This window comes from Oncorhynchus tshawytscha, linkage group LG18, assembly GCF_018296145.1.
Source record: "Oncorhynchus tshawytscha isolate Ot180627B linkage group LG18, Otsh_v2.0, whole genome shotgun sequence".
Classification (NCBI taxonomy): Eukaryota; Metazoa; Chordata; class Actinopteri; order Salmoniformes; family Salmonidae; genus Oncorhynchus; species Oncorhynchus tshawytscha.
Window position 1 is genome coordinate 6,898,383 of NC_056446.1, and position 25,016 is coordinate 6,923,398.

A 25,016-nucleotide genomic window follows, 5' to 3' on the forward strand; every position below is an offset into this window, starting at 1 on the left:
TGTGTACAATCACTGAACAATATCACAACCCTGTTCCTGGAGAGCTACTTTCCTGTAGGTTTTTGGAGTGAAAACCTATAGGACAGTAGCTCTCCAGGAACAGGGCTGGTGTAGAAACACATTTTCCATGAATTTACTAATCCAAGAAATATCACTGCATGTGAATGGCAGGCTGTTGAAGCTAGATTAGTGCAATGCTTTTCACTGAGAGTGAGGGTGCATAGTGGTGCATCACCACTATTGTATCTGCAATGTCGCAACAGTTCATCACACAGGCAATGTCTGTTTTTTTTTTGTTCTGGGTCAAGCAGACATGTAGCTGCCATCAGGAGAGAAACCTTAAATGTAATGGGTCAAGTTTCAATTGTAGTAACATTGTAAATAACACATACTTTTGCCATATATTTTGAATGGTTTATTTAAGCAATAAGTCATGAGGGGTTGTGGTATATGGCTAATATACCACGGCTAAGGGTTGTTCTTAGATACAGCCCTTAGCCCTGGCATATTGGCCATATACCCCAACCCCCGAGGTGCCTTATTGCTATTATAAACTGGTTACCAACATAATTAGAGCAGTAAAAATAAACGTTTTGTCATACCTGTGGTATACGATCCGATGTACCACAGCTATCAGCCAATCAGCATTCAGGGCTCAAACTACCCAGTTTATAATGCCAAATTATGTATTATTTGTGTTGCACCAGATGAGAAACATGTTATAAAGAAGTGAAGAAACTCAGAAGGATCACAGTTTAATTCTTATTTTGGTAGCAATGAGGTGTGTGGGAAATGCAGCAGAAAACACAACCTCCCTACCAACAAAAGGCGCTACATAGCAATACAGAACAATAACATGCTTACAGTATTTTTCACATGGAATCAAATCAGGTAAAGATAATATCAGAATATATTATATGCTACAACACTGTGCATTTCAATTCATCATATTGGACTATGTGGACAATTAGACTACCTCTCTGCAATGGATTATTTTCCAGATATCCTATGGCATTTAGGGTGTGATTCTGGTGGTCATTAGACTTGTTGGCGGCAATGTTAGAGACGCAAGAAAAAATCATGTGACTTTTGGTTTGAATTGCACACTGGCTAATCTAATTTTGTGCTTATTCCTTCTCCCCCATCCATCTCCATTACAATATATAATATGAGTGCACATATCAAGTATATATCCACCATATGGATATGAATAAATACAATAACTGCCAGAACATAAAATCACTGTACAAAGTCACAATACAGCTCCAAGACTCTCGGGCAGTATAGAAATATATTTGATATCAATTGCACAATACAGCTGTTAAACACAAACTGTGGTCCATATATTATGCAGACAGAGACTATGAAGGCTAGTAGTTGGCTAGTTGCTAACTGGCACAGGGACTCCTCTGAACTCGGTGGATCTGAGGAGTGGGTCAGAGGATTCTTCTTTCTTTGCTTCCAGCCACCAAGTCGTCATTTCACCTTTTCCCTTTACAAACAAAGAGCAGTATCGTTGATACAAAGAAATGGAGGCTAAACTTGTAGGTCATACACCATCCAAAAGCAGCATACTGTATGTCTGACATGTCTGACAGCCTACCAAGACCAATGAATATTGTTTTGCTTTTTCTCTCTCCTGAGAAAGGGGCTGTATTTGGGGAGCATGTGTGTGTCCTTGTAAATACTAAATGAGGGCCATTAGGGTTGGTAAGGGACAAGCACAAAGCAGCTGAGGCCGCTCCCTAATGGAGAAATGCAGTTTTTCAATGAGTATGAAGGTTGGGCCCCATCCCATGGGATCCACTCCCCCCCTCTGTCTACCCTCTAATAACTCCCTCCCTCCCTTCAAATCAAAGGTCTTCATGACTGCATGAATACCAGCCCATGAGACGGAGGGGGTGAATATAATACATTTTTGTTTTTGGCAATATTTCTACAGCAACCACCATGGCCAAGTCAAAAAAGGTCCTTAACATAGCACACTCTTAGCACACCACTTTTTTTTAACCGACAATAGCAGTTCACAGAACAGACAGATAATACTATATTGTAAATTTGCTAATTAGGAGCAGTCTTAAATTAGGTCAAACTAGTAGTGTGAGAAGGTGATATGACAACACTATTGTTGGATGCAGTTTGTATTTCATAGGCCGTCTTGCATATGGCCACTGTCTTTCCCAAACAACGACCATAGGAGTTGTCAAAAACATATTTTTTTGGCAAAGACAATGACCAGGAGTTGACAAGACAGCACAAACAGATCTGGGACCAGGCTAGATTTTCTCCTCATTAACCCTTGGCAACTGTGTCCTTATCGATACTAATGAGTGGGAAATGGCTGATTATCTTACCTTGACGTTTAGTGATCCTCGGCAGATCAGGGTGTAACCTCCCAGTGTGTTTAGCAGGTCAGCAGTGGCTCCACTGACCTGGATCTTCAGAGCTATGGACAGAATCACACTTTGTTTTATACTAGCTGGATTATAAATGACAATCTACAAAAGGCAAATACAGTGTTAGAAAAGTAACATTGTACAACAAGTAATTCAGTACTACAAAAGTAATGTTGTGCATATATTTTCATGTAGTAGCCTAAAAGCCACTGTTTCACGTTTTAAAATCACCGCCGCATGAGGGTCCCTGTTTTCTACCCTCATTGTCTTTTTTTGCTTGGTTCCGAGGATTATAAGAGCTCAGTGAGGAGAACGGCTCTCTCTCGTGATGTAACCCCTCTGCAGGGTGCTGAAGAGCACAGACAGAGAAAATCCAGCTTGGCATAAAGGCAGAGGGGCTAAATCGGTGCCCCACCAATGGCAATCTCAGCTGCCACCCAGCCCATGAACAATATGCTCAACCTTAGCCAGGCTGAGTGGTCTGTAGAGTCAGTTGGCCTGTTAAAGACCCTGAATCAGATAAAGAATCAGAATATTTCACTGTTACTTTGGCCTACAAACTGCACTCTCACAGAGTTTAAATTTATATACTCAAGGGTTGTATTTGATCTTTGAGTACCTTCGCTTGTTGATTCCATCCGCGATGCTGTGTTCACTGTATCACCGAATAAGCAATACCGTGGCATTTTGGTTCCCACGACACCAGCAACTACGGGTCCTGTGGGGATGTATTTGTATTTGATTTATTATGGATCCCCATTAGCCGCTGCCAAGGCAAAAAACATTACAATACATTCATAACAGATTTCACATCAGATTAACCGTGTGCCCTCAGGCCCCTACTCTACTACCACATATCTATAACACAAAATTCATGTGCACGTGTGTGTATAGTGCGTATGTTATCGTGTGTTTATATTCATGTGTCTATGTTTGTGTTGCTTAAGGTGTATTTTTATCTGTTTTTTTCCAAATATTATTTTACTGCTTGCATGAGTTACTTGATGTGGAATAGAGTTCCATGTAGTTATGGCTCTATGTAGTACTGTGCGCCTCCCATAGTCTGTTCTGGACTTGGGGACTGTGAAGAGACCTCTCGTGGGGTATGCATGGGTGTCCAAGCTTTGTGCCAGTAGTTCAAACAGACAGCTCGGTGCATTCAACATGAAAATACCTCTCACAAATAAAAGTAGGATTAAAACATGGGAAAACACACATTTTTTAATTTCAGATTGAATACATAGCACAAAATAAATGTACATTCCGTTAGCAAAACTGCCTAACATTTCAACAAGGGCAGACCAGATGCAATTGAGTTAGTTATTTTGACCATTATTACCAATTATTACAATTATTCCACTCAAACAGTGAGACATCACAAGGTTTATATTCAGTAGGCACAACCGTGTGCCCTAATGAACATAGCCCAGTTGGACTTGTTTACCTGAGTGTATGCCAGCTCGTATCCTCAACTGCGTGGTGGGTTTGTGTGGGATTTTAAAGGCATGGCAAACATTGACCAGACCCAGAGCCATACTGGCGATCTCCCCCGCATGGTTTATGCCATTCTCATTGGGAACACCAGAGACCACCATGTCTGGAGGGGCAGACACATTTAGATCAATCTTGATAACAATGCCCAAACACACTCACATGGATGGGTGGACAGACGAACTAACAGACAGAAGGATGAACAGATTGATGGAGACAGACAGGCAGTCACAAACAGATGGATGGAAGCAGTGACAGATTCTTTGCCATCGTACTTACAAGCGTCTCCTATAGTCTCCACCTTGTAGACATCATAATTATCAATGATGTCATCAAATGTGGTGTAGAGCTGATTTAGAAAGTCCACCACCTGGTGAGGAGTGCTTGAGCCAGAGAGCTCTGTGAAACCCACAATGTCACTGCCAACAAAGAGAAAGAAATGTTACTCATCTCTAAATCTTTAACTTGAAAAGGTAGACAGTGGCAGCTGGGAGGGAATCTGGATAGAACTATCTTAATGTATAAATAAAAACCGAATTCAACACCTCCATAGGACACAATACATAAACTAATGTGGATATACCACAATACTGCACTCTCTTATGACTAGAGCCAAGAGTTTTTCCAGATCACGTGACCTGATTAGGAAAAACTATTGGCCCTACAAATGACACCTGCCTGAAGTAGACTGTGGCATTGGAGTAGCTCTGAGCCTCTGCTGTGCGACCCTGACGAAGGTCATCGGCCACCGGCTTTGGTAACATACCTGGTGACAAGAAGTAACTTAAGATTCAAAACATTTTCCTGCCTTTCAAACTGTTTCATTCAGGAATTTTGTTGAATGTAGATATGCTGGTCATTGGTGTAACCAATGACTTTGTATTCAAACAACTCTTTCTCTTCAAAACGTTAAAAACAGTATATAGCAACATCCAAATGTATTTTGGGAGCATTTATGTTGTCATTGTGGTACATTCTACTTCTTTACCACTAGATGACAGTGGAGGCAACACCACACATAATACACGAAATGATCAAAAGTATATGGACGCCTGCTCGTCAAACATCTCATTACAAAATCATGGGCATTAATTTGGAGTTGGTTCGCTTCTGCGTTATAAAAGACTCCACTCTTCTGGGAAGGCTTTCCACTAGATGTTGGAACATTGCTGTGGGGATTATCTTCCATTCAGCCCCGAGCATTAGTGAGGTCAGGCACTGATGTTGGGCGATTAGGTATGTCTCGCAGTCGGTGTTCCAATTCATCCCAAAGGTGTTCGATGGGTTGAAGTCAGGACTGTGCAGAGCAGACCATTTCTTCCACACCGATCTCGACAAACCATTTCTGTATTGCCATACTAGCCCAAACCTTGAAAACAGACCCAGACCAATATTCCTCATCCACCAGACTTTACAGTTGGCACTATGCATTGGGGCAGGTAGCGTTCTCCTGCCATCCGCCAAACCCAGATTCGTTTGTCAGACTGCCAGATGGTGAAGCGTGATTCATCACTTCAGAGAACGGGTTTCCTCTGCTCTAGAGTCCAATGGCGGTGAACTTTACACCATTCCAGCTGATGCTTGGCATTGCACATGGTGATCTTAAGCTTGTGTGTGGTGCTGTAGTTGCATCCAGAGGCAGTTTGGTACTCGGTGGTGAGTGTTGCAACCGACGATTTTTACGCGATACGCACTTTAGCACTAAAGCGGTCACGTTCTGTGAGATTGTGTGGCCTACCACTTTGAGTCTGAGCTGTTGTTTGTCCTAGAAGTTTCTACTTCAAAATACCAGCACTTAAAGTTGACCAGGGCAGAAATTTGACCAACTGACTTGTTGGAAAGGTGGCATCCTATGACAGTGCCACGTTGAAAATCTCTGAGCTCTTCAGTAAGGCCATTCTACTGTTTGTCTATGGAGATTGCATGGCTGTATGCTCAATTCTATACACCCTTTAGCAACAGGTGTGTCTAAAATAGCAGAATACACTAATTTGAAGGGGTGTCCACATACTTTTGTATATATAGTGTAAGAAGCCATATCGTGGACCATTTGTGGTTTCATGTACTTACTGTATAGCAAACAGTCTGTCTTTTGTTTCTCTTGGAGAAGATCCTGTGTTCTCTCCGCTACAATGGCCTCTAAATGCTTACTGTACTTTTCCATCTAGAATTGTAACAGACATCATGTTATACGTACGTATAAGAAAATATACTGTATGTTGCTAATTATGAAAGCAGTTCCAGAGATCCATACACAACAGATCTCCATTTTGATCTAAAGTCCAAATTATTTTATATTACAGATTTGTGATATTCATGACATGTATTGTGATAAACATAATAATCAGTCTGCTGATTTTCTTTCTCCAAATATATAACATTTTGATTTAAAGGTTCAGTAAGGGCTCTATTCAATCTGTATGGAGGAAGGTCAGCATTACAGCGTGATAGAAATTTAAAGGAAATGTTTCAACGTTAACGGAGACTGCATTCACGGTAAATGCTGCATAAGTTGGCTCAATCGGAAATGACCTTTACATTTCTATCACACAATCAGTAACGCTTCAGCAATGCAGATTGACTAGAGCCATAAATATGTCCACAAATGTACCAGCGTTTCTGTTATATGTTAATAAAACGGGGGGGGGTCCAATCCTGAATGCTGGTGAAAAGCGCATTCCAGACAGTGTCTATTCCACAAGTTGCTACCGGCTAAATCTATGACGTCAAAATGCCCGTTTACTTTGTTCCATCTGACTGCGCAATCCACTCTCATCATCCCAGCTAGGCCAGTTATAGACTTGATCTCCACTATAAAAAGCATTAGTTTCTTTTAGACTAACATTTAGTTTTCAACAGTGGAGATTTGTATAAACCTTGCTGTCTGTCTCTCCAACATTTGCAACATTGTTTCAATAATCAAATTTGATCTCCAGCTGTCCCATTTTTTTTACCTTGATTTTACTAGGCAAGTCAGGTAAGAAGAAATTCTTACTTTCAATGATGGCCTAGGAACAGTGGGTTAACTGCCTGTTCAGGGGCAGAACAACAGATTTGTACTTTGTCAGCTTGGGGATTCAAACTTGCAACCTTTCAGTTACTAGTCCAACGCTCTAACCACTAGGCTACCCTGCCGCCCCCATTGCAATGAACGAGTCGGGACGAAACAGACAGATAGGCAGCGTTTCTCAGTAAGTCTAAATCATGAATCAGCTGGCATCATTTTTATGGATATATACAAAGAAACGTAATTTGAAAAAAGGTCAAACGAAATGAAGTGCAGCAACTGTAGTTTGCAGTCTTTCCAGCATCAATTTGAAGTGATTGTGTTAGCTGTGGTGTTGGCTAACTCCTCTGAACAAGTGTCCTGACGAGTGAGCACATTTTCTATGCCAGGTGAAATCGCGCCTCATTAGCTTATTGTTATGTATGTATCCAATTAAATGTCACTAGAAAACAGTTAAACAAATGCAAATGAAGCTACTTTTCTGTTATTCTGGCTGTACTTTTTAGCCATAGTTGGCCAGCTAGCAAGCAAGGGATAAGAACATTGCTAGCCAGTATGAAAATGGAACATTTAGAATGAACGACTGGGTCCATAGATACTGAACAACACCAGCCGGCTTGGGTAGCAACACTAGAATTGTGTCTGGACTATATCTGGTGGAAGGATGAAATAATATGAATAAATTAATCAAAAGAACGTTTTTAATGAAAATATGTCAATCATTAGTTGAATATGTTGGTAACCCATTGTAAAAAAAGTGATAATGCCCTCGAAACCGGTGTTTGGAGGATATATTGGCATGGTTTGACCTCGACTTCGTCTCAGGCCTAACATTGCCCATGCCAATATATCCTCCAAACACCGGCTTCGAGGGCATTATCACTTTAAAATGATTTATAATTAGTGAATGCCTAATGTAGTTATTTTCTTAGATAGGCCTACTTCTCCCGATTAGCTGAAATCGTATTTTTCAAAGCCATTTTAGCTGTTACGCTAAACCAGGGGAGAACCAGGGGAGAATGACTGCCCCCCTCATTGAATCCACGAATTTCAAGGCGGACCGGGTACTTCAAGCATTGTTTGCAGAAAACAGGATCCCTCATTATAGTGAAGGAGAAAAGGGCAATCTAGAAAGAAAAGGAGTTCACATGTACAGTATGTGGTAGGGATTAACCATGGCCAGGAAATGAAAAGGAAAGTAAGTTAGGAAAGGAATCTCACTCAGAAAGGAGGATAGGAAAGGGAGCGCAAGCTGCTTCGGGGCTGTACCTGGATGCATCTCCAGGGAGGCCCCGGCTAAAGCCAGTGTGAGAAACTTGCTAGCAAGTGTTTGTGCTATGAAACTAAATAAATACTGCACTCTGACCCACAAAACTTGTTTGCTAGATTAAGGATTGTGTATTAAGAAAAAGTAAGGAAAGTGAACTTCAAAACAATATGTAGTTTTGTTGAGATTTGCAGCTGTTGGTAAGTAATGAATTTGTTAGCTACTGAAATAACTTACTCATCCTTTAAGTGGCCAAATGTTATATCATAGCATTACCAGATTCATCATCATGTCCACAGGGCTGACTTTGTGTGGGTTCATTTTATCCAGCATCTTCTTCACCTGCTCAAAAGTCGGTCTCAATGTGACATTTTGAGACCAGCACTTCTTGATCAGCTGTTGAAGTATTAGAGTAGAGATACAAAAATACAAAATTTGCATCTTTGGCACACTTACAGTACAACTAAAGGATTAAACTTGAATGGTGACATACATAAACATGAACAAAGAAATACAAGGTCACAGACCTCACAGTAATCTCCCCGGTCAGGACAATCAGTATCCGCTTTCCCAGCTTTCAGTTCAGGCAGGGAAGGACGCCACATGATATCCAACTTCACGCCCTCTGTTTGGTCCTGTCGGAGAGGTGTTCATAGAAAAAAATGTTAAACAAAAACCTAAGCGTGCCTGGTCAAAGGTCATTATCATTAGTATTATCTTTGTATCATACTTACTGAAAGGAGGTCAGAGCGAGTGGCAATCTCAACTAAGATGATAGAGTAGCTGGGGAGGAGAAGACAGAAACCATTGAACACATCTAATAACACCAGATCATACAGATGGTATCACCATATCCCAGATTTTTCATGCATGCTCTTTTATAGCCTACATGTCTGAGACTCAATTTAGCATAGCATAAAACTACTGACATATAGTAAATCACTTTGCATGAAAAACTGGCAGGTACTGTTGTGCTGATTTAAACAACATGTCCATGGTCTAGTATTTAAGTCATTACCATACCAGCATAATAATATTACATACAGTAAATACAATTGTTATCACCAGGGTCGGGCTTAATTCCATTTCAACTGTAAATTCACGAAGTCAAATGTGAATTTCCCTCATTACTTTTCAACTGACTGAATTGAAATGGAATTAGTCCCAAACATGGTTATCCCCATGGTGCAACTCTATAATAGCTGTCGCAGTTGGGCTACAGTACCTGTAAATGTCAGCAGCCGGAGTGACATTAGAGCTGCTTCCCAGGAGGACCTCAGGGGCATAGTATATACGGTAGGTATCCTCACAGTGGAACCCATTAGTGACTACCTCAAAGTCATCCTTTCTGTAGGCTGTCAGGCCATAGTCTGGAACAACACAGGATAAATTACATTTTCAAATGTTTTCTTTTGCTTTTTTACTGGTCCTGTGTACTCACTAATGTAAACCAAACATAATAAGCTACAATACAATAACATTTTAATTGTCCTTTGTGAAATAAATGTTGCCTTTTCTTTCTTATGTTGTTCCAAATCTCTGAAGTTTATATACACTTTAGCCAAATAAATTTGAACTCAGTTTTTCACAATTCCTGACAATTAATCCAAGTAATAATTCATTGTCATTCATTAGGTCAGTTAGGATCACCACTTTATTTTAAGAATGTGAAATGTCAGAATAATAGTAGAGAAAATGATTTATTTCAGCATTTCTTTCTTTCATCACATTCCCAGTGGGTCAGAAGTTTACATACACTCAATTAGTATTTGGTAGCATTGCCTTTAAATAGTTTAACTTGGGTCAAACATTTCGGGTAGCCTTTCTCAAGCTTCTCACAATAACTTGGGTGAATTTTGCCCAATTCCTACTGACAGGGCTGGTGTAACTGAGTCAGGTTTGTAGGCCTCCTTGCTCGCACATGCTTTTTCAGTTCTGCCAACACATTTTCTATAGGACTGAGATCAGGGCTTTGTGATGGCCACTCTAATACCTTGACTTTGTTGTCCTTAAGCCATTTTGTCACAACTTTGGAAGTATGCTTGTGGTCATTGTCCATTTGGAAGACCCATTTGAGACCAAGCTTTAACTTCCTCACTGATGTCTTGAGATGTTGCTTCAATATATCCACATAATTTTGCTCTCTCATGATGCCATCTATTTTGTGAAGTGCACCAGTCCCTCCTGCAACAAAGCAGCCCCACAACATGGTGCTGCCACCCCCGTGTTTCACAGTTGGGATGTTGTTCTTTGGCTTGCAAGCCTCCCCCATTTTCCTCAAAACATAACGATGGTCATTATGGCCAAACAGTTCTATTTTTGTTTCATCAGACCAGAGACCAGACATTTCTCCAAAAAGTATGATCTTTGTCCCCATGTGCAGTTGCAAACCGTAGTCTGGCTTTTTTATGGCGGTTTTGGAGAAGTGGCTTCTTCCCTGCTGAGTGGCCTTTCAGGTTATGTCGATATAGGACTTGTTTTACTGTTGATATAAATACTTCTTTACCTGTTTCCTCCAGCATCTTCACAAGGTCCTTTGCTGTTGTTCTGGGATTGATTTTCACTTTTCGCACCAAAGTGCGTTCATCTCTAGGAGACAGAATGCGTCTCCTTCCTGAGTGGTATGATGCCTGTGTGGTCTCAAGGTGTTTATACTTGCGTACTTTTGTTTGTACAGATGAACATGGTATCTTCAGGCATTTGGAAATTGCTCCCAAGGATAAACCAGACTACAATTTTATTCTGAGGTCTTGGCTGATTTCTTTGGATTTTTCCAGGCACTGAGTTTGAAGGCAGGCCTTGAAATACATCCACAGGTACACCTCCACTTGACTCAAATGCTGTCAATTAGCCTATTTTCTGTCATTTTCCAAGCTGTTTAAAGGCACAGTCAACTTAGTGTATGTAAACTTCTTACCCACTGGAATTGTTATACAGTGGATAATAAGTGAAGTAATCTGTCTGTAAACAATTGTTGGGAAAATTACTTGACTTCCGGCGCCGACAGAGATGGCCGCCTCGCTTCGCGTTCCTAGGAAACTATGCAGTTTTTTGTTTTTTTACGTGTTATTTCTTACATTAGTACCCCAGGTCATCTTAGGTTTCATTACATACAGTCGAGAAGAACTACTGAATATAAGATCAGCGTCAACTCACCATCAGTACGACCAAGAATATGTTTTTCGCGACGCGGATCCTGTGTTCTGCCTTACAAACAGGACAACGGAGTGGATTACATGCAGCGACCCAAAAAAACGACTCCGAAAAAGAGGGAAACGAGGCGGTCTTCTGGTCAGACTCCGGAGACGGGCACACCGTGCACCACTCCCTAGCATTCTTCTTGCCAATGTCCAGTCTCTTGACAACAAGGTTGATGAAATCTGAGCAAGGGTAACATTCCAGAGGGACATCAGAGACTGTAACGTTCTTTGCTTCACGGAAACATGGCTCACTGGAGAGACGCTATCCGAGGCGGTACAGCCAGCGGGTTTCTCCACGCATCGCGCCGACAGAAACAAACATCTTTCTGGTAAGAAGAGGGGCGGGGGCGTATGCCTTATGACTAACGTGACATGGTGTGATGAAAGAAACATACAGGAACTCAAATCCTTCTGTTCACCTGATTTAGAATTCCTCACAATCAAATGTAGACCGCATTATCTACCAAGAGAATTCTCTTTGATTATAATCACAGCCGTATATATCCCCCCCAGCAGACACATCGATGGCTCTGAACGAACTTTATTTAACTCTCTGCAAACTGGAAACGATTTATCCGGAGGCTGCATTCATTGTAGCTGGGGATTTTAACAAGGCTAATCTGAAAACAAGACTCCCTAAATTTTATCGGCATATCGATTGCGCAACCAGGGGTGGAAAGACCTTGGATCATTGTTACTCTAACTTCCGCGACGCATATAAGGCCCTGCCCCGCCCCCCTTTCGGAAAAGCTGACCACGACTCCATTTTGTTGATCCCTGCCTACAGACAGAAACTAAAACAAGAGGCTCCCACGCTGAGGTCTGTCCAACGCTGGTCCGACCAAGTTGACTCCACACTCCAAGACTGCTTCCATCACATGGACTGGGACATGTTTCGTATTGCGTCAGATAACAATATTGACGAATACGCTGATTCGGTGTGCGAGTTCATTAGAACGTGCGTTGAAGATGACGTTCCCATAGCAACGATTAAAACATTCCCTAACCAGAAACCGTGGATTGATGGCAGAATTCGTGTGAAACTGAAAGCGCGAACCACTGCTTTTAATCAGGGCAAGGTGTCTGGTAACATGACTGAATACAAACAGTGCAGCTATTCCCTCCGCAAGGCTATCAAACAAGCTAAGCGTCAGTACAGAGACAAAGTAGAATCTCAATTCAACGGCTCAGACACAAGAGGCATGTGGCAGGGTCTACAGTCAATCACGGACTACAGGAAGAAATCCAGCCCAGTCACGGACCAGGATGTCTTGCTCCCAGGCAGACTAAATAACTTTTTTGCCCGCTTTGAGGACAATACATTGCCACTGACACGGCCTGCAATGAAAACATGCGGTCTCTCCTTCACTGCAGCCGAGGTGAGTAAGACATTTAAACGTGTTAACCCTCGCAAGGCTGCAGGCCCAGACAGCATCACCAGCCGCGCCCTCAGAGCATGCGCAGACCAGCTGGCCGGTGTGTTTACGGACATATTCAATCAATCCCTATACCAGTCTGCTGTTCCCACATGCTTCAAGAGGGCCACCATTGTTCCTGTTCCCAAGAAAGCTAAGGTAACTGAGCTAAACGACTACCGCCTCGTAGCACTCACATCCGTCATCATGAAGTGCTTTGAGAGACTAGTCAAGGACCATATCACCTCCACCCTACCTGACACCCTAGACCCACTCCAATTTGCTTACCGCCCAAATAGGTCCACAGACGATGCAATCTCAACCACACTGCACACTGCCCTAACCCATCTGGACAAGAGGAATATCAAATGTGAGAATGCTGTTCATCGACTACAGCTCGGCATTCAACACCATAGTACCCTCCAAGCTCGTCATCAAGCTCGAGACCCTGGGTCTCGACCCCGCCCTGTGCAACTGGGTACTGGACTTCCTGACGGGCCGCCCCCAGGTGGTGAGGGTAGGCAACAACATCTCCTCCCCGCTGATCCTCAACACTGGGGCCCCACAAGGGTGCGTTCTGAGCCCTCTCCTGTACTCCCTGTTCACCCATGACTGCGTGGCCACGCACGCCTCCAACTCAATCATCAAGTTTGCGGACGACACAACAGTGGTAGGCTTGATTACCAACAACGACGAGACGGCCTACAGGGAGGAGGTGAGGGCCTAAGTGTATGTAAACTTCCGACTTCAATTGTATATACTCACACGAGAGTCTTGAAACAACATAGTCAGCTGCAGAGAAGTTCCTCTGGAGCAGGTTAGGGTTTAAGTGCCTTGCTCAAGGACACAACAGTAGAAGATGTGTTGAGATATGTTGAGATATGCATGTTGAGATATGGTGCCTGCCTACACACTCCTACAGAGGGAAGTCTTAATTGTATCACCTGAGATTTTGCAAACCCAGCGGTCGTCAATGACGCAATTTCTTGAGTGAAGTCTGCCATGAAACATCTTGTGTTGGTGGAGATAAGCCATTCCACGGCTATGTCAGTAGCAAAGGACAACCTGTGTGCCAGCATAAATTAAGAACACAAAGAACATAAATGGAGGTGAGGGCCCTCGGAGTGTGGTGTCAGGAAAATAACCTCACACTCAACGTCAACAAAACTAAGGAGATGATTGTGGACTTCAGGAAACAGCAGAGGGAACACCCCCCTATCCACATCAATGGAACAGTAGTGGAGAGGGTAGCAAGTTTTAAGTTCCTCGGCATACACATCACAGACAACTGAATTGGTCCACTCACACAGACAGCATCGTGACGAAGGCGCAGCAGCGCCTCTTCAACCTCAGGAGGCTGAAGAAATTCGGCTTGTCACCAAAAGCACTCACAAACTTCTACAGATGCACAATCGAGAGCATCCTGGCGGGCTGTATCACCGCCTGGTATGGCAACTGCTCCGCCCTCAACCGTAAGGCTCTCCAGAGGGTAGTGAGGTCTGCACAACGCATCACCGGGGGCAAACTACCTGCCCTCCAGGACACCTACACCACCCGATGTTACAGGAAGGCCATAAAGATCATCAAGGACATCAACCACCCGAGCCACTGCCTGTTCACCCCGCTATCATCCAGAAGGCGAGGTCAGTACAGGTGCATCAAAGCTGGGACCGAGAGACTGAAAAACAGCTTCTATCTCAAGGCCATCAGACTGTTAAACAGCCACCACTAACATTGAGTGGCTGCTGCCAACACACTGACAATGACACTGACTCAACTCCAGCCACTTTAATAATGGGAATTGATGGGAAATGATGTAAATATATAAACAATGCTACCTTATATAATGTTACTTACCCTACATTATTCATCTCATATGCATACGTATATACTGTACTCTATATCATCGACTGCATCCTCATGTAATACATGTATCACTAGCCACTTTAACTATGCCACTTTGTTTACATACTCATCTCATATGTATATACTGTACTCGATATCAGCTACTGTATCTTGCCTATGCTGCTCTGTACCATCACTCATTCATATATCCTTATGTACATATTCTTTATCCCCTTACACTGTGTATAAAACAGTAGTTTTGGAATTGTTAGTTAGATTACTTGTTGGTTATTACTGCATTGTCGGAACTAGAAGCACAAGCATTTCGCTACACTCGCATTAACATCTGCTAACCATGTCTATGTGACAAATAAAATTTGATTTGATTTGATTTGATTTGTCATGCACAAAGTAGATGTCCTAACCGACTTGCCAAAACTATAGTTTGTCAACAAGAAATTTGTGGAGTGGTTGAAAAACGAGTTGACTCCAACCTAAGTGTATGTAAACTTCCGACTTCAATTGTATATACTCACACGAGAGTCTTGAAACAACATAGTCAGCTGCAGAGGAGTTCCTCTGGAGCAGGTTAGGGTTTAAGTGCCTTGCTCAAGGACACAACAGTAGAAGATGTGTTGAGATATGTTGAGATATGCATGTTGAGATATGGTGCCTGCCTACACACTCCTACAGAGGGAAGTCTTAATTGTATCACCTGAGATTTTGCAAACCCAGCGGTCGTCAATGACGCAATTCCTTGAGTGAAGTCTGCCATGAAACATCTTGTGTTGGTGGAGATAAGCCATTCCACGGGCTATGTCAGTAGCAAAGGACAACCTGTGTGCCAGCATAAATTAAGAACACAAAGAACATAAATGAAGAACACACAAAAAAAATGGTTCTATTACATCACGGTCACGACACATATTGAGCCTAGTTCTAGACTAAGAAGCATGTTTAATGGAAATGCTTTTAGTGCAGGACTAGGTTAATGTCCAGGAAACAGCCCTACATAGTGCAGTATTCTCTCTTCAGACAGATGGTAGAAAAAGCTGATGTCTTGACATTCACCTGAACCCCCAGTTGATTGGCACATCCTCATTCAGGAGGACATCAGCCAGGCTTCCTTTGGGGCAGTACTCAGTGATGATACTGACGTAGGGGACCTCAATGGAACCACCAATAAACTTGGAGAGATTTGGGTGATCCAGTTCCCTAAGGAAAAGCAATGCCATATCTAGAAATTAACTAGTGGTGCAAATGTGTCACATGCAATCAGACCGGACGTCAACAACAAATCAACATCCAATTTTAAGTTGACGTTGAGTTGTCAACGAAGGTGAATTTATTTGAAATAAACCAAACCTTGAAATCACCCTGCCGTTGATATGTTGTTGAAATCTAGGTTGAAATTAGACAAAAACTGTATGTTCAACATTGAATTGTGATGTTAAGAGAATGTTGACATAGAAACGGGGTTGACATGGAAACACCGGATTTTCGTCAGTCTTTATTCCTTGTGAAAAATATTAATAACCATCCACAAATGGAGCCAAAGAGGGCGCTTTTGGTCATTGACTGCAGGAAAGGTCTACATAGGATTATGTGTTTACGTGCTGCTGTGCGTTTTGTTGCCAAACTTACTTTGCTACCTGACAACTTCACGTTTTGTACTTTTTAATTACTGTTTATATTTTTTGTTTTTCCCTCACTCAACTTTTTTTCATTCAACTTTTTCACTCCAGACGTTATGTGGACATGGTTCGTCAGGACTTCCAACAGCCGAAGCTAAGTAGTAACATTAACATGATGCCTTCTAATTGCAGTTGCTGTACTCATAATATACAGGAGAATGATCGCCTTACGGCAAGGATAGCTGTGCTGCTAGCCCAGCTTCAGACGCAATCGTTAGGCAAGGGTAATTTCAGTTTAGAAAAGGATGAAACAGCGTCTGTGCCACCAGTAAGTACAGATGGTAACGTTAGAAGTATAAATCCCCTCGCACGGTCCCCGCAGCCAGACAACTTTCTCATGGCTTCTGGAGGGAAATGCTGTAGGAATGCTCAACCGGTGTCACTCATTCAGCCGATAGAAACTTTCAACCGGTTCTCCTCATTAAGCAGCAAGTCGGAGTCAGAGGCCGAGCCTTCTCTGGTCTCTACTCCTGCAATACATACCTACACGTACGCTACGGTCACAAGACGCAGGCCTCCTAATTGTCCCTAGAATTTCTAAGCAAACAGCTGAAGGCAGGGCTTTCTCCTATAGAGCCTCATTTTTATGGAATGGTCTGCCTACCCATGTGACAGACGCAGACTCAGTCTCAACCTTTAAGTCTTTACTGAAGACTCATCTCTGTGTGTAGTCTGGCCCGGGAGTGTGAAGGTGAACGGAAAGGCTCTGGAGCAACGAACTGCCTTTGCTGTCTCTGCATGGCCGGTTCCCCTCTCTCCACTGGGATTCTCTGCCTCTAACCCTATTACATGGGCTGAGTCACTGGCTTTCCGGTGCTCTTCCATGCCGTCCCTAGGAGGGGTGCGTCACTTGAGTGGGTTGAGTCGCTGACGTGGTCTTCCTGTCTGGGTTGGTGCCAGGTTTGATGTTAATTCAACATGCTTTTGCCTGATGGGATACTACTATGTGACTTTTATCAGATCTTCAGTAAGTGATGAAAATGTTGCATGAGATCAATCAAAATATATACTCTAGGTAATTGTGTCTGTGTATGGGGTTTTAGGAGTACACACGTTGTACTCACCTCACTTCTTTCACCTCCCTCCTGATAGTTTTGGAGAGGGTGAAGTGTTTATTCTGGATGTGTTTCACTGCTACAGTCCTTCCATCACTAACCAATAGAAAATAATGACTTTTTTTTAGTTATCAAGAAAAACAGCAAACTTACTACATGTTGACAGATGCAAAGCAACAGGTGTTAAAATAAACATGTTCCTCATACAATAATTGTCTGAGAATATAGTTGACGACTGATAGGTGCACATTGGATAAGTGCATGTACTCCGTTTAAGTGCATTGCAGTGCACTAGTTCTGAATCAAATACATTATTATCAATAGCCGTGAATATCTCTGCATGCTCCACTTTACAGCATTCCCAGGCCGCAGTACTTTCCCCCTTCAACTGTGTAATAAATACCATGCCTTAGACATGTGTTATGCATTACAGTGTTTAAGTAAGACGTCTTACTAAATGGCAGGTTGGATGAAGCTCTGTTTGAAGGTGGTGTTGACCACAGTGCAGACAGTCACGTCTGTAGTTCGGCTCACACTGGAGTTACTCTTCACCGGCTGGAGACTGGTCGTACTGCAGAAGCCCATGTAACACACTTTACCTGCGTATGCCAAAAAAAAGGAAACTATTAGGTATAGAAATGTATGTAAAAGACTCCATTCCCCGGTTGGCAATTTGTGTGCAGCATTGAAGAAAACATGTTTGGATGCGTGACATGCTCTTTTACATGAATTAATTTGCTATATTGTGCGAGATATGTTAAAGAAACAAAAAAAGAATCCTGCAAATTACAATTGTGAATGCTACAAATTACCATCCCTGGACAATAAAATCAGTGGCAAGAAAAAGTATGTGAACTCTTTGGAATTATCTGGATTTCTGCATAAATTGGTCATAAAATAGATCTGATCTTCATCTAAGTCACAACAACAGACAAACACAGTGTGCTTAAACTTAATAACACACAAATAATTGTATTTTTCTTGTCTATATTGAAAACATAATTTAAACATTCACAGTGTAGGTTGGAAAAGTATGTACCCCTAGGCTAATGACTTCTCCAAAAGCTAATTGGAGTCAGGAGTCAGCTAACCTGGAGTACAGACATTGAGACGAGATTGGAGATGTTGGTTAGAGCTGCCCTGCCTTATAAAAAACACTCACAAAATTAGAGTTTGTAATTCACAAGAAGCATTGCCTGATGTGAACCATGCCTCGAACAAAAGAGATCTCAGAAGACCCAAGATTAAGAATTGTTGACTTGCATAAAGCTGGAAAGGGTTACAAAAGTATCTCTAAAAGCCTTGATGTTCACCAGTCCATGGTAAGACAAATTGTCTATAAATTGAGAAAGTTCAGCACTGTTGCTACTCTCCCTAGGAGTGGCCGTCATGCAAAGATGACTGCAAGAGCACAGTGCAGAATACTTCATGAGGTTAAGAAGAATCCTAGAGTGTCAGCTAAAGACTTACAGAAATCTCTGGAACGTGTTAACATCTCTGTTGGCGAGTCTACGACACGTAAAACACTAAGCAAGATTGGTGTTCATGGGAGGACACAGCAAAAGAAGCCACTGCTGTCCAAAAAACAAACATTTCTGCACGTCTCAAGTTCACAAAAGAGCACCTGGATGTTCCATAGCTTTACTGGCAAAATATTCTGTGGACAGATGAAACTAAAGTTGAGTTGTTTGGAAGAAACATACAACACTATGTGTGGGGGGAAAAAAGGCGCAAAAATGAAAAATGAATTCCCAAGTTTATCAATACATTTTGCAGGAGAATGTAAGGCTATCTGTCCGACAATTGAAGCTCAACAGGAGTTGGGTGATGCAACAGGACAACGGCCCAAAACACTGCTTCAACAGAAGAAAATACGCCTTCTGGAGTGGCCCAGTCAGAGTCCTGACCTCAACCCGATAGAGATGCTGTGGCATGACCTCAATAAAGCAGTCCATACCAGACATCCCAAGAATATTGCTGAACTGAAACAGTTTTGTAAAGAAGAATGGTCCAAAATTCCTCCTGACCGTTGTACAGGTCTGATCCGCAACTACAGAAAATGTTTGGTTGAGATTATTGCTGCCAAAGGAGGGTCAACTAGTTATTAAATCCAAGGGTTCACGTACTTTTCCACCCTGCTCTGTGAATGTTTACATGTTGTGTTCAATAAAGACATTAAAACATAGAATTGTTTGTGTGTTATTAGTTTAAGCAGATTGTGTTTGTCTATTGTTGTGACCTAGATCAGATTACATTTTATGACCAATTTCTGCAGAAGTCCAGATAATTCCAAAGTGTTCACATACTTTTTCTTGCCACTGTATGTATTGAACTGCATTGCATAAGCAAGCAAGCAAAAGAGTTCACCTGTTTGCTTTTTTCACTTATTTTCTCTTTTATAAATTCATCTCAGATGACATCTCATCTTACCAAACATTATATTTTTATAGTTGATAATCCAGCTTTCGTCCCAAAACATCTTCTGTTTCTGGTACTGGAACCACTATAGAGAAAGAGAAAAGACATCTATCAAAAACATCTGCATTGGATGAGAATGATTTGCCTGGTCATGACCAAACTCTGAAGTGAGTTTGTTTTGTGCCTGGTCTGGATGCAAGAGAATATAAAAAAAGTAGTATTGTTTGGTGTATATGTTTTGTTTGGTGCCTCACCACCATGGTTAAGATGAAGCCACCGAAGAAGAGTGTGACGGGCAGTCCGATGGCCACCTTGATCGTGATGGACATGGGGCAGGCACCACAGTCTGCCGGGCACGTGAGACAGTTCTCCTCCAGCTCGCAGACGTCATCCCCACACACTGAGATACACACAGACGCACACAGACGCACAGACGCACACAGACGCACAGACGCACACACACACACACACACACACACACACACACACACACACACACACACACACACACACACACACACACACACACACACACACACACACACACACACACACACACACACACACACACACACGCACACACAGATGCACACTCACACACAAAATCCCATGTAACTATTATAGCACAAAAGTGCCTTGAAATAACTACTGGGAACCTGGGAAACCAGCTGGCTCATCAATAACATTAGCGTGTCAATCTAAGCACCAAGAAGAAAAGATTACCACTACGACCCAGGCTAGAGTTTAACACTTCTGTGCAGCAACAACATCCTAATGTCTGTATTTTTCCGCAACAAATAAAGAACAAAGTTTGGTGCTCACCACAGGGGTGAGCCTTGAGTAGCAATAGCAGTTTTGCATAATAACAAATTGATACACTACTGGTGTTAGCAGCACACTGACCTTGAGCACTGACAACCAGCACCTTGGACTCCAGAGCTGCATGCATATGTCCAATTTTGATATGTGCAATGACTGAGGTCACTCCTACATGAATCAGAACCACCTGGATGGGACCGTGATTAAAAAGTCAATTGTCAGATAGCTACCAAAGCACATAAAGACAACATGAGCACTATTGTTTACTAGTACCCTTAACACAGTATCGTGCCCATACTGGCTTGGATATTTCTTTTCACATTGTCCTTTTCCACCCAATTCCAAAAACAATGGTGGATGCTTAACCAGGCCAGAGCAGTACAGCTTGGTTTGGTTCAGCTCGGTTCGGCTCAGTTGTGTGAACAGCCCTTACATTTACTTTGCAGTGGTAGGTACCTTTGATGTCCAGAACTTCTTGCTCATCTTTCCTGCTTTGGACACGGTGTGTGTCACAATCTTCCCGTCATCAGGGATCCACGGGCCACAAATACCGCCGTGCCTCTGTGGGGGCGACATGATTGGGTTAGCATCATAATCAAAACCAATCTAAATCCTTCAATCTTCCGCAATGTTATACCATTGTACTCAACAAACAGTGATTGGTGGGTGGGGGAGAGAGAATGAGTGCTAACAAGCAGAGATGGACAGTTTTTTGACAACTTCTGACAATTTTGAAATTTGTTTTACTCTGGGCTGAACTACACTCCAATGGATTTTGTAACAAGGTACTTTTGAGAGCTGTAATTTGTATTTTCAAAATACTTGTGTATACCATTTTTATTTTGGATCACGATTTTGTGGCTCTCTTTCACACTACATTGGTATCAGAAGTCTTATGACACGATTGTGTGAAAGAGTGTCTGTTAAATTAACTAAATGTAAATGTACACGGTACATGGTAAATGGTATATTTATTTTCACACATACTGTACATTTAGCAGACATGCTTATCCAGAGTGACTTACAGTCATGTCACAGTCAAAGCAAGTAAAAGGTTTCTGTAACTGTTACTGAGAATGTTGTTGCTGTACGGGCCGGCTATTTGCAAATGTATTTCTTTATTTTAAAATGCAAAATACATGTATTTTAATGAAATACATTTCAAAATACAAGTATTTTGTAGTTTATTTAGATGCATTGATCTTCAATGTATTTTGTAATTCTTTTACCATCCCTGCTAACAATACATTCAGGCCTCTGATGAGACATACTTGATGCCTTTAGGTCCTTTGCACACAAATCAAATGTTTTAATGTCAGCAGCAAGATAATGGGCTGGCCTCAGGCCTCAGTGTATCTGTAAGGCTCTCAGCTGCCAATGTAAAATAGGGCAGCTTATCCTCACACACAAAAGCAATTCGAAGGGACTCCAAATGCTACTGTTGCTGCCATTATCTTTTTTGTATGCCTCTAGCCCAAAAAGTTCCTTAAAGTCAACCCCTATAGCCCCTACCCTGGCCACTTGAGTAGACCTAAACGTATTGCATAAAATAATAGAATAGCATTATTGTCCATTTGGTTAGACCAGAAATGTATCTTCTGTCTATTTCCCGACAACTTCATACATACACATGTTGAGAGCTATGCCCCTGGATAGGTGTTATAATATGATACATACCATTCAATCAGAAGGCAAAGTGGAGGCACAATATTACTATTGCTCACACTTATCTAATCCTCTTAGATCTATCAAGTAGCCTAGCCTGCATCTGTCTTCCCCCTCAGTGTACTTTCATCAGACGGGCAGCGACCCAATACAGAAAGGGAAGCCCAGGATCATGTTCATTAAGCCATGAAACAGAAAACATTTTAAAATGTTCTGAAATTGAAAACAAAAATAAACATTTCTTATTAGACAAGTCCATTTAGTCTCTCCCTGTTTCAGTCCGTTTTCTTACGTTTAGTGCCCAATGAACACAACCCAGATTTTTAGGGTGACAGTACTGACCATGAGAGCCAGAGGGCAGGAGTGAATGTTGGCATGGTAAATGCAACAGTTGATCTCGTTGGCGCTGTTCCAATTTGCGGGACAGTCGTGCTTGTCACAGAACCTTTTGGCTTCGGAGGCGTTGCTGGAGAGTGGTGGGTAGATAGACAGATAGATATTTACAGTCTGTTTAAACAGCAATTATGTACATTATCTAAAGGCATCAAGATATGAGGCTAAAGTAAAACACAGGAGATTCACGGGTAATATATTTAAAAGGCCCTATAGGATATACTTGGTTACCTCAACAACTTTTTACAATAATGTAATGTAATTTATATCTTTACACTAGATTGCGAAGATATGCCTCAAACATTTGCATTATAGATTGGACTTTTCAGTGTACACAGTAGATGGCAATCTACTAGATTGGATGCACAGTAGATCTACTGTGTACACTGTAAGGTTCAATCTATAAAGTAAATGTTTGAGTATCTTTCTCGGCATTCCCATTCCCAGTACATTTTTAATCTTCCTCATGTTGTGGTCATCAAATGTACGGACGGATAGGCAGATAGGTTTGGCAGGGAGTGAATTACAGACATTGGCTTACCTGAACTGGAATATTTTGTTTTTGACTGCATACTCGTAGAAGTCGTCTGATGCCGTGATGGTGTAGGTGACATTGAACTCCTCCCCGTCCGTCACTTTCTCCGGTGGCCGCAGCACCCATGACATCTCCAGCCCTGGACACACACACACACACACACACACACACACACACACACACACACACACACACACACACACACACACAGACAGACAGACAGACAGACAGACAGACAGACAGACAGACAGACAGACAGACAGACAGACAGACAGACAGACAGACAGACAGACAGACAGACAGACAGACAGACAGACAGACAGACAGACAGACAGACAGACAGACAGACAGAGAGAGACACTGTTGAGGAATGACTTTTTTGTGTGTATTCTCCCAGATAAGGAATCCACTGACACCAGAAATCATCAAGCAATATTTCTGCACTTTCTGACCATCAAATTATTAGCACTACAACAACAGCCCGCCTTCCCTCCTTTAAGTCAATTCCACACAATGAATGGGGTTGGACTTACCTCCACAGTTGATCATGTTGTAATCATTAGGGCTATCTAATGGCCAACAGTCATACTCGGTGTTATCCAGATCATGCCAGCAATCGACAACCTACGTGCAACAGATTAATCCATCAAAAAGCTTAAACAAAGTATAGTATATAAAGTAAATAAATAAAACAATAAAATAAAAAGTAACATTTTTGGCCCACCATCGGATTTAATGTGACCTCACATGTGCGCTCAGACTCAACACTAGCCTGTTTGGTAATCTGTTGGCAAAATCAAAATTCAAAGAAAAGCAGTGAATTCATAATAAAATGCTATTTAGGTAAGTGAGGCAGCACTCACTGAGAAAATCACCCTCTGATGTAATTACCCCATATAACAAGCAGTCACCACAGATAGAGAACATCAGAGCAGGTGACAAATGTACTGACTAAGGATATTGTAGAAAATGTACCTTACAAATCTTAACCAGACTCAGACATATGCTGAGCAGCCCTGTTTGCAGACAGACACTTCTAGCCAGAGTGCAATCTACATTTGCCTGGTGAAATGACGCAGGTCATGTCTGCAGCCACAAGTGTTTCTGACACGACAACAAAAGCAAGGGTGTTCCCTCAACAATAATGAGCATATTATTTTTGTGAACAAAATCCAAATGACATTCGCCATGGTGTGGACGTCTGTATGCACTAAGATGCTCAGACTATGGAACAGCTACGTTGAGATAAATTCAATCACACCAAAAGTACCTCCAACACTCCTCTGGTCATAGATATGGTGGCACTGCCACCTAGTCACAGGCACCATCACAACAGCTTGGTTACCTGCACATACAATGTACACTCTACAGACAACATCCACAGTTTGTGTTGTGCACTTACCAAGAAGAGGGATAGGTATAGGGCTATCCATAAAGCCATGAGGTCTGTTTCTGTGAATGGCAAGCTCCAGAATGACTGACTAACTGACCGACCAACTATGTGTGTGAGCGAGTGAGTGTGTATGAGTGTGTGTGTGTGTGTGTGTGTGTGTGTGTGGGAGAGAGTGTGGGAGCATGTGTGTGTGTGTGTGCCCAGATTGCCCTCTACTCTCAACGGAGGTACTGAAGCCCCCTTAATTGTTCAATTAGTAAAAATAGTCTCTCCAATCAGAGATTGGGGATTGGCTCTCTGGAGCTGTGGCTCACCTTCACCTAACCTTCACCAACACCAACAGGAAACAACCAACAGAACCAAGTATTTGGGCATGAAGTTGCCCCTCTCTTTTTTAAGCCTCCATTGAGTTTAAAAAAAACA

The 25,016-nt window shown here is 42.1% G+C and overlaps 1 protein-coding gene across 2 annotated transcripts; it reads right to left on the reverse strand.

The window, feature by feature from the left end:
• Positions 1-739: 739 nt before the first annotated feature.
• Positions 740-24,820, reverse strand: LOC112217310 (atrial natriuretic peptide receptor 2-like). 2 transcript variants are annotated; one of them, XM_042300606.1, is made up of 23 exons: positions 24,603-24,813; positions 23,734-23,824; positions 23,207-23,339; positions 22,615-22,738; positions 21,064-21,168; positions 20,692-20,794; positions 20,043-20,188; positions 19,801-19,873; positions 17,825-17,969; positions 17,380-17,466; positions 15,693-15,836; positions 15,337-15,458; positions 9,387-9,531; positions 8,896-8,944; positions 8,689-8,796; positions 8,438-8,557; positions 5,958-6,051; positions 4,566-4,653; positions 4,167-4,306; positions 3,841-3,993; positions 3,016-3,114; positions 2,355-2,446; positions 740-1,492 (listed from the first exon to the last, which is right to left on the reverse strand). In XM_042300606.1, the coding sequence occupies exons 1-23, from the start codon at positions 24,639-24,641 to the stop codon at positions 1,382-1,384; spliced, it is 2,511 nt and encodes an 836-aa protein (XP_042156540.1). In that variant the 5' UTR covers positions 24,642-24,813; the 3' UTR covers positions 740-1,381. The 2 variants fall into 2 exon arrangements, with proteins under 2 accessions (XP_042156540.1, XP_042156541.1); XM_042300607.1 differs by lacking the exon at positions 740-1,492 and having other exon boundaries at positions 2,361-2,906; positions 24,603-24,820.
• Positions 24,821-25,016: the final 196 nt, after the last annotated feature.

Bases quoted from the DNA above. Each gene is read 5' to 3' on its own strand.
- LOC112217310 (XM_042300606.1), bottom strand. From the start codon at position 24,641: ATGGCTTTATGGATAGCCCTATACCTATCCCTCTTCTTG. The intron at 23,825-24,602 runs GTAAGTGCACAA...TGTTGCACGTAG, and splicing joins TATACCTATCCCTCTTCTTG to GTTGTCGATTGCTGGCATGA. The intron at 15,837-17,379 runs GTGAGTACAACG...GCTTTTCCTTAG, and splicing joins AGGGAGGTGAAAGAAGTGAG to GGAACTGGATCACCCAAATC.